The 8,797-nt window shown below is 44.8% G+C and overlaps 4 protein-coding genes across 4 annotated transcripts; 1 reads left to right on the top strand and 3 right to left on the bottom strand.

Annotated features, from left to right (window-relative positions):
* Window positions 1–641: 641 nt before the first annotated feature.
* On the top strand, window positions 642–1,124 carry BT62DRAFT_845874 (uncharacterized protein; the record flags this gene model as incomplete). The annotated part of the gene is made up of 1 exon (XM_043182456.1): window positions 642–1,124. A coding segment is annotated over one exon (483 nt), but the record flags the coding sequence as incomplete, so codon positions are not given.
* A 500-nt stretch (window positions 1,125–1,624) lies between these two features.
* Window positions 1,625–2,309, bottom strand: BT62DRAFT_982138 (concanavalin A-like lectin/glucanase; the record flags this gene model as incomplete). Its single annotated transcript, XM_043189654.1, has 5 exons — window positions 1,625–1,720; window positions 1,766–1,769; window positions 1,804–1,869; window positions 1,897–2,162; window positions 2,235–2,309. The coding sequence occupies 5 exons, from the start codon at window positions 2,307–2,309 to the stop codon at window positions 1,625–1,627; spliced, it is 507 nt and encodes a 168-aa protein (XP_043036757.1).
* Window positions 2,310–6,199: 3,890 nt separating this feature from the next.
* On the bottom strand, window positions 6,200–7,879 carry BT62DRAFT_903929 (SGNH hydrolase; the record flags this gene model as incomplete). Its single annotated transcript, XM_043183540.1, has 11 exons — window positions 6,200–6,308; window positions 6,370–6,435; window positions 6,506–6,579; window positions 6,643–6,711; window positions 6,776–6,821; window positions 6,872–6,975; window positions 7,035–7,085; window positions 7,150–7,254; window positions 7,311–7,379; window positions 7,442–7,691; window positions 7,749–7,879. The coding sequence occupies 11 exons, from the start codon at window positions 7,877–7,879 to the stop codon at window positions 6,200–6,202; spliced, it is 1,074 nt and encodes a 357-aa protein (XP_043036756.1).
* A 253-nt stretch (window positions 7,880–8,132) lies between these two features.
* On the bottom strand, window positions 8,133–8,633 carry BT62DRAFT_338090 (uncharacterized protein). The gene is made up of 2 exons (XM_043180553.1): window positions 8,371–8,633; window positions 8,133–8,312 (listed from the first exon to the last, which is right to left on the bottom strand). Exons 1-2 carry the CDS (start codon window positions 8,578–8,580, stop codon window positions 8,268–8,270), a joined length of 255 nt encoding a protein of 84 aa, XP_043036755.1. The 5' UTR covers window positions 8,581–8,633; the 3' UTR covers window positions 8,133–8,267.
* Between the last annotated feature and the right edge of the window lie 164 nt (window positions 8,634–8,797).

Below are 8,797 nucleotides of genomic sequence, written 5' to 3'. Positions count from 1 at the left end.
TGAACAAGTAAAAAGTTGTTTAGGATCAATGCCAAGATTGATGCAGCTTATGTGTTTCCTCATTTCTTATCTGATGTGTTTCCCATTGTCTTATTGCCCTTTGTCACTCTTCTTTATTAGTATGTTGATATTATCTTGCCTCTGTAGACTATATATTCTCATGAAAAGCAGTGAACTTTCTTACTCTCTCACTTAATGCTTGCAGTTACAGTATATATAGAACTTTTCTTTCTTGGTCTCATCCCCTCTCTATCCTGGCTAAACCCAAATGTGATCTCCCACTGAGACATCTGATCACTGGCAAGTACATATTGAAGGATGAGCACAAAGCCCTGCTAGCAACTATTTACACCAATATGGATCATATCAACATATCTATTCTTTCTTCATCATTGTCATCCTTCCATGTAACCTCTCAACCCCCATCTCCCAGCAATATGTCAACACCAACTTCCAAGAATGTTATGAAATTGGCTCAGCAAGTAGCTGATCTCACCACACTGGTAACAAAGCAAGTGCAAGCAGCTACAGTGAGCCTAATTCTGACAGCTCTGATGGTTGATCAACCAGCTACTCCAGCCTCCAGTGCAGACCTCTTCCTAGATCCTCTGATATCAAATTCTGCCACTGGTACATCACCTTCTATTTTCTCTTTGTTCCCAGAAGTTGAGGTGGCCATCATTATGATGGTAATTCAATATGATCTTCATGCTTCTGATATCTACAAGCTGAACCTAAAGCACAGAGATAAAACTGAAAGAAAGACTCCAGAACTCAATAGTACCAAGCTCAAGCTCTCCAATGTCAATGCAGCATTAAAAGAGTACAAGACTCTGAACTCCATCATTGATCCCCTCTCAATGTATTTCTCTATTCTAATAATACATGCTCAGCCATCTGGAAAATCAGCACTGCTTGGTATTCAGCTCTTTCATTATACAGCTCATCTTTTGAGGATTACATCTGAATACAAATGGCATGCAGTAGTCTTATACCACATGGCTTTCTTCACCAAGTATCAGGAGGAGATGATGGATAGAGACTATGCTAGGTGGAGTAAGATTGACTTGGAGTTACAAGGCAAGCATCTCTTTCTCTACTATAAGGCAAAGGTAACCACTTCTCTCATGGCAAGGAAGAGCTTACTAGGTACTGACCAGATGGCTCCTTATCATAACTTTAACTTAGACAGATACATCAGAGAGAAGTACCTCTGGAGTTGTTCTCACAGCTGCACCACCTGCAATAAAACTGATCATGGTGCCTATAACCACCCAAAGACTACTTAGATTGGTAGAAGGGTGAGCTACTCTTCACTGCCTTCTCATCCAGACTCACTTTCTGGTGAGACCAAATATCATCCTTCAGGCACCTCTATTTCAGACATATTCCCTCTTCTATTGTTGTTAGATGAGAAACTGAGTGATGATGCTGGACTTAGAGGTGATGCTGACAGTCTGGAGCCATAGAAGGTCTCATCACTCATATACCATGAGTTGAAGTCATAGCCATTCTTGTCACAGACTCTATTGTACCTCTTATTGCCTTTACTGTGAACTGTGCCTGAGCATCTAGTCTGACCAGTGATGCTAGAGCAGATGTGTGATGTGAAAACTACAGATAGTTAGTTGGCTTTCCAAATATCTATCTTATTGCAGCATATGCCATAAAAGCCTGTACCAGAGCTGGCAGATATATCAGTCCAGTTAAATATATTTGTCTGTCAGAATATTTAAGTCACTTTAAAAAGTGAAAAATAAGACACATACCTGTCCATCAATAAACTTGAGGTCTTAGGGACACTGAGTGTCACAGTAGCTTAGACCATATGCAATGCCAGCAATATTGGTGGAGAATCTCATTTTACCCCTGTCAGCATCCATTTATATGAAATACAAAGCTCTGTTCAATCTGCAAGGCAAGTTGGATATATCAATGTCAAAGGTGAACTCCTTGTTCTTTATATTGAAAAAGTGGTATATGCTCTCATTGTCAAGCAAGTAAACATGGCTTTCAACATTGATGTTGACTCTATAGATGACAAAATTCAAAGTGAGAGCATTACTGCTAGTCAAGATACCACAAGTGTCAGAGTAGTCTATGCCATCCAAAGCACAGTTGGCAGTGCAGGTATCAATATTGAGACAGAGGGTGGCATCCCACTAGTTGCTGGTGTAGCAGTTGGTGTAGCTGATAGTGCTATAGAGCTAATACCAGTTGGAGTTGAGAATGACTGACTTGGACTGCATGATGCAGCTACCTCCATCAGAGCATTGCTTGACAGTGAGTATAGGATAGTCTTTAGCCATGTAAGTGCCAACCTGCTGATCATGAATGGATCAAAGGAGGGTGAAAGTGAAGATAGCTGCTGTACTGTGCATGCTATTTTGAGATGTGGAGAGGACTAGTAAAATTTCCAACACAAACTGTGTTGTTTATATATAATACTTCTTAGAGAAAGTCTGAGGATGAATGACAAGGCTGAAGAGTCATTACAAGATGTGCAAAGCCATTCAAGACATCAGAGTAACTGATCAACATCATTCACTGATGTTCCAGAGACTCTTCAGCCTGGCAGATATTAGGTTTCATCATTGAGTTCATAGAAACATAAACTGCTTCAGAATGCCAAGATGCTCTTGACTGCAAATAATCTGTGCTACTGCCAAGTGTATAGATGGTGTGGTAGGTTTACTTGTCACAAAGCTCAAAAAATTGATATCAATCTGAAAGAAGTAAGTGAGTGTTCATAAAATGAATAGCACAGAGTGACATTCAATAAAAACCCATTATTTATACCACAAATCCATCTTCAAACACATGATGCAATCAACAAGGTGATATCAGAACTAATTTTTAAATCCAGATGCTGAATTGAATTCAAAAAGGATTGAAGTTCTTCTTATACTTAGTATCTCTTCAATCTATAGATTTCTCATATCTCTGAAAAGTGGCTAGATAGATTCCTAGAGTTAGCTCAACTGACAATAATAGCAATAAAAAGGCTGAATACTAAGGGGACATTAATCTGAGAGTTGAAAGAAAGCATTACAATATCATAGAGGACTTCTGACACTTCCAAGTCAAACAGTATTTGGGCTTTCCCTAAGGCTAATGGTGAATCAGTGGAGTATAATCACCATGTATCAAAGGCATTTAATATATTCAAGAGCTCAGATGCTCCAGATACAGCTGGGTAGACATCAAAAATATCTTCAAAGTTACAAGATCAATTGTTGAATGTTGACAGTTCAGTCTAGAAATGACATGTAAAACTGAGCACAGATACTTAGCATATGTGTGAAACTTTTTTTTGCTCTTTTTAGTTTACTGTATGCTATTCCAGCTCATATGACTTTTGCATGACCTTCAAGTTTCTCTCTTGAACCAAGCAGATTCTTGAACTCTGATTCTAAAGAGTCTCTCCAATTCAAACCTACAATAATGTTTCAGGAGGAATTGAATCCAGATCTCATATCTTATATGCTATTAGACCATATGAAATTTGCATTAGACTGCCTACCCATCAGATGAGTATGCCCATGGTACTGTAGTCCTTGACAGGCAAGAATGAATTCTATATCTGGCAGTTGAAGAAACCCATTTTGGAAACTTGCTCTCATCTACAGCATATTGTATAGCTCTGCTCAATATTTGACCACCATGCCAGCTCACCAGACCTCTATTAACTGTTCTGATCCCTCTGCATTTGCTGTGTGGTTGACCAAAATCAAGATGCCTACGATCTTGGTGTTCATGATGGGGCTGCAATATGAGCAAGAAGAGAGATGCTAGACCAGTAGAGAAAGAGAGGCTGGTTGCAGTTGAGATGGCAATATCTGATGCAAGAAGGAATTGTTGATGTATGCTGGGTTGAGTGCAGAAGGAGGATGGTCTATCAGTAGAGGTTCATGATGTCCCTCAGGTTTCATTCACCTTTATACTAACTACATTTTAAGCCTTTCTCATTGACATCAGTAGAGCTCACCATGCAGAATCTCTTCCTCAAAACTGACAGCTGCCATACTCCTTCATGTCTCTCCTCTTGTGATCCACCATACTTTTCTTTTGAACTTGCTCTTTGGGTGTAGTGAGCTACTGATAGGAAGCAAGGAAAGAGACATAGGTATCTCCATGTGAGTGTACTGTCTAGTGCTTGGTGGATTTGACTGATTAGGATACTGTCAGAAACACACATTGTTACAGTAGACCAATGTAGGGACTGAGTATCTATAGTGCTGTGCACTCTACTATTGCTTTCCATCCCTCACTAGCCAAATACATGCTCCTCAGTCCTCCTTCATGTTGTTGTCCAAAGTGGTGCTATGCAGACATTTTGCTTATGCTCTAGTGGGAGTCAAACTTGCTTGGACCTGTATCCAGTATCCTATCAGAGCCAGGAGTGAAGCAGCTGGAATGAGTACATGCTTGCTCATTGTGTGAAATGTGACTGGACAGCTGACAGTATGTCACCTGCAGACTTTTTGTGGACTTGTATTCATCTCTTTCCAGGATCCAGTGTGAAAGGCAAAAAGGGTCACAACAAATGTCTCTGCATACTTTGCTGCTAGTCAGCTCACATAGTAATCCTGCACTTACATGTCTTCATGCAAGTGAAGGTACGAAAGCAAATGCCTACTCAGTGTCCTCCACCTGAGCACAGTCCTTGTTGTATCTCTCTCTTCAGTTACATTGTATAAACATTTGAAACTGCCCAATGACAGTGCTACTCTAGGCACCTTGATACTCTGCACACCCCAAAATCAATACACCCCCAGAAAAAAACAGTGACTAACTCAGAGCTATATTATGAGTGCTTCTTATGGGAGTTGAACCCGAATTACTATGTCCCCGTATACAGCCAATACGCTACAAGAGCTCATACTACATCTTTTGGTAACGGGCTACCTTCACTCGAGGTGTAGCACACTTGTGATGCCATTCCTCGACAAAGGTATACAAAAATACAAACAGGATAAGCTACAAACCCCGAGACGACTCTGTACAAAATGACACGGTTTATTCATATTCCCCGACTAGGAGTCGAACCCAGATTCAAGTGTACTAACCGATGTCCTATCAGAGATTAGAATGGTATTATTGATGGCAATGACATCTCTGTCACTCTCCTTCATCAAGCTCATCCTGGTTCGGCGACTTTGTCAAGGGTGTTCTCACCCCGCCACATCCATTGTACGGTTCTGTTCCACATCTGGTGCATACCATAAGGCTGACCGTAAACATGCACATAGCATACACCATCTCTCTTCACTTGCCATCACGAAAATCACTATGGTCCTCCCGCTTTTGCACAAGGCCACCACCAGCGGTAGGAGACGAGATGTAGGACCTTTTCGCATAAGGACAAGCCAGTCGCACAGTCAAGGCAAACCAACACCCCGTCGACTCGATGATGACGCGTCGATTTGGACTTGGTGATTTCACGAGCTACTCAATGTATGTTAGTGTCTCGGTGTGATGGCGACCTCCTCGCATCTGAGTCATCTGCGCCATGGTCGTAACAAACTTTTAGCATTCTCGGCGACTCCCTTTCCTTGCCGCGTTGGACCTGATATAACGTCAGACGTTTTCCTTTGCACCACTCTCCTTTATGAAGTGATACGTAGCACCAAAACAGAGATTATATTTCTAAACATGCCATTCAAAACCAAGGCTCATTCGCGCATACACACACTAAGTTCATGTAGGAACGCGTCTCGTCGTGGAACATGATCAACTGCAACGGCAGCACGATACATACTAGACGACACATGCACGTAAAAAATGCCAGAAATATCATCTCATTGGAATGGAGGGTTTGAACTGTACCTCATTTCGCGACTCGGACATCACAAAGAGGACTACTTGTCGCAACTTGCGCATCTGATCTGTCTTTCCCTCTGACAGCGAATGATATGACCATAGGTGCATCTTCATCTGCTCCAAGTCTCAAGGGAGATCGCCGCAAGCATGTTCCGTAAGGCGACTTTTCAAAGCAGATGCCAATGCGCTAGAGAGCACCGATTCATCGTCAACCTCCCACGCGCCTCGCCCACTCCAAGGGGAACTCCAACAAACAGAGAAATACAATCAAACATTTGCTTCGCGGTCCGTACAGAGAAACACCACCACCGTCAAACTAGAAATGAGTGAGCACGCACGAAAACAAAAAAAAAACACCCCACCCAGATCTCAACCCTCACACGGGCGTAGCCCACTCAGCCGCCGGCCTCAAGCCCCAGTTCGCCAGCCACGTCGTAAACTCCCCCGCAATCTTCTGATGACCAGCGACGGTTGGATGCAGATTACTATTCGGACGTCAGTCAGTCAGTCAGTCAGTCACTCCCCAGGGAGTCGGACAAAGCATACTCCGGGAATATATCACCATACGCGACCCAGCCTGTCGTATTCACGAGATGGACGTTAGGATCCTGGCTGCGCACGGACAGTGAGTGAGCAAAAAGCGAAGGGACCAGAACCACGGTGGGTGGGGACCGCTCGCTACCTCTGGCTTACTATCTGCTCGTAACTCCCGACGTAGTAATAACCGACGGTGCCATCCGGTTGGGGCCATCCCCACTGGAGACCGACCGACCGACCCGTTAGTGATTAGTCGGGCCCAGGATACAGCACAGCACGTACAGGTGTGAACACGAAGATCGGCTGTGTGGGGTAGATCGTACGGAGGCGCTGAAGGAAGGAGAGGTATACCTAGAAAAACGTCGTGCATGAAATCGGGCCAATCGTTCGCATACCATACCGCCCATATGCTTACCGTGACGAACTGAGATGCGGAGACCCCGTGAGAGACATCGTTTGCTCTAGATAAAATTCAATCTAGCACGGACTCGCAGACCCGAACGCAACGCACCCTATATGAATGACGATATGCGTAGGAGTCGGCTTGTCGTTGGAGAAATTCCATGGTGTCGTATAATCGTGGTCGGGCATATCAATATAATTTGGGTCCTCAGTCTGTTATTAATAGTGAACGTCAGCCAGCAATTCCCACAATAATCACAGGTCTGCTATACGTCGAAGAACTGGACAGACATCCCATGTGGGTTGCTGCAGGAGACTACATCCTTGGAGGAGGAGGGGAAGGGGGGCCGTTAGTCTTCCACCGACGAATAGCAGACAAAAACTCACCGCCAGAGCGATACATGGCTGGGCGATGACGGTGGCTTCTGCCTTGAACTCTTCTCCGATGAGAAAAGGCCACGCTTGGTCCACGCCCATAGGAAGGTATTGTCCCTGTACAACTCAAAAGTTCAGACCAAAATCAGTTATAGCAGAAGAACACCCCTCACCGCAGACAGGGAATCGCCGATGAATAGGAAATTAACATCCGCGGCCTCATATGGCAGCAGGACCGCATCCTGTCGTTCGTCACCATCAGCCGGTATGTACGTATTCCTGAGGGGCAACAGAACCTGCTTACCGAATTCAACACCAGATCTTGAAGAAGCATCCGTTCATTCTGCCACCCCCAAGCGTTGATCCGGACGACACTACCACAGGCGTTCGGGGATCCCAAGGGGATGACATTCGTTCCCGGAGAGGCGTTCACCGACGTAAAGTTACCATAGTCGACGGATACTCCCAGACCGACCGGGCTCGACGAGTCGGCTTGCAGATCCAGAGAGAGCGTCTGTAGGTTTTGAACGTACAGCTTGAACCCCGTGCTTGCCCTGTAAAATCACAGCGGTCCAAGTCGAGTCGCGCGACCTGAACATGCCGCGACTCACCACCAGCTTCCTGGGGAGCTATCCCAGCGTCCATGAAAGTAGATCAGAGGGTTGTTGTTCGCGATTGTCAGAGCAACGGTGGAGACGACGGCTGTGGACAGACCAAGGCCCAGAGACTTTGCGAAAAACATACTTACTGTTAAGGCTTGCGGTAGGCCTGTGTGGCTTTTTGAAGCATTAAAATGTCGGTCAGGTGCAAGAGGCTCCCGATGAATTACCGATAGGGGATCTGCAGATCTCGCGAGGAACATCCACAGTGAATATCGTAGCTGACAGTTCTGAATCCGAAAAATCACCCAAAGGATCAGGATTGATCCCTGGGCGCCAAGGCAGATCACGAATACCTGCAACCTACCGAGCCATGAGGGTCAGGCTGATTAATATCGGCATGATGCTTTCCGCACAAACGCTGAGGCGAACTGCGGAGGGAATGGCCTGAGCGCCGCAAGGACAATAACAGATGAGCCGAGAAGACCGTTCCAACGCTGTATGCCGGCCAGGCAATGTGCGGGAGATGCGTTATAGCAAGCAGAGGACAAATGCCGACAACCTCCCGCGAAGATTCTAACGCGATCCATCGTCAGCCATATTTGGAGAACGAGCGCCGTGACTCTTGTATTACCATCTCCGGAATGACATTTGATGCTGGAAAGGCATTTCTTCGCTGTTGAACAGATTTCATTGAATGGGCTGGCAATAAGACTGTCATTGAAATCAGGAATAGTAAGCAAATTAACCGAGTATTGGAAAGGGTGTTGGTATGAAGTGGTGAATCCGACTCTTGTTGGGATTCGGGAAACTCGAAGCTACATGTCACCAGTGTTCGTTCCATAACTATAAACGTTCCTTCCAAGGTCGCAGTATTCACATCGACTCGTCATCGGGATGGCCTTTTCGTTGTCATCATCAACCATGCACAATGTCATCTCTTCAGCATCTATTGACCCAAGAGGTAATGCATCGACGGAACGGTAGCGATAATTCGATCACCATCGAAGCCATGATAGATGGTATGACAAGGCGAACTAAGACGTTGGCTTCTTTCGTCA

Source organism: Guyanagaster necrorhizus (genome assembly GCF_019112545.1).
Source record: "Guyanagaster necrorhizus MCA 3950 unplaced genomic scaffold BT62scaffold_24, whole genome shotgun sequence".
Classification (NCBI taxonomy): Eukaryota; Fungi; Basidiomycota; class Agaricomycetes; order Agaricales; family Physalacriaceae; genus Guyanagaster; species Guyanagaster necrorhizus.
This window is presented reverse-complemented; position numbering and strand designations above follow the sequence as displayed.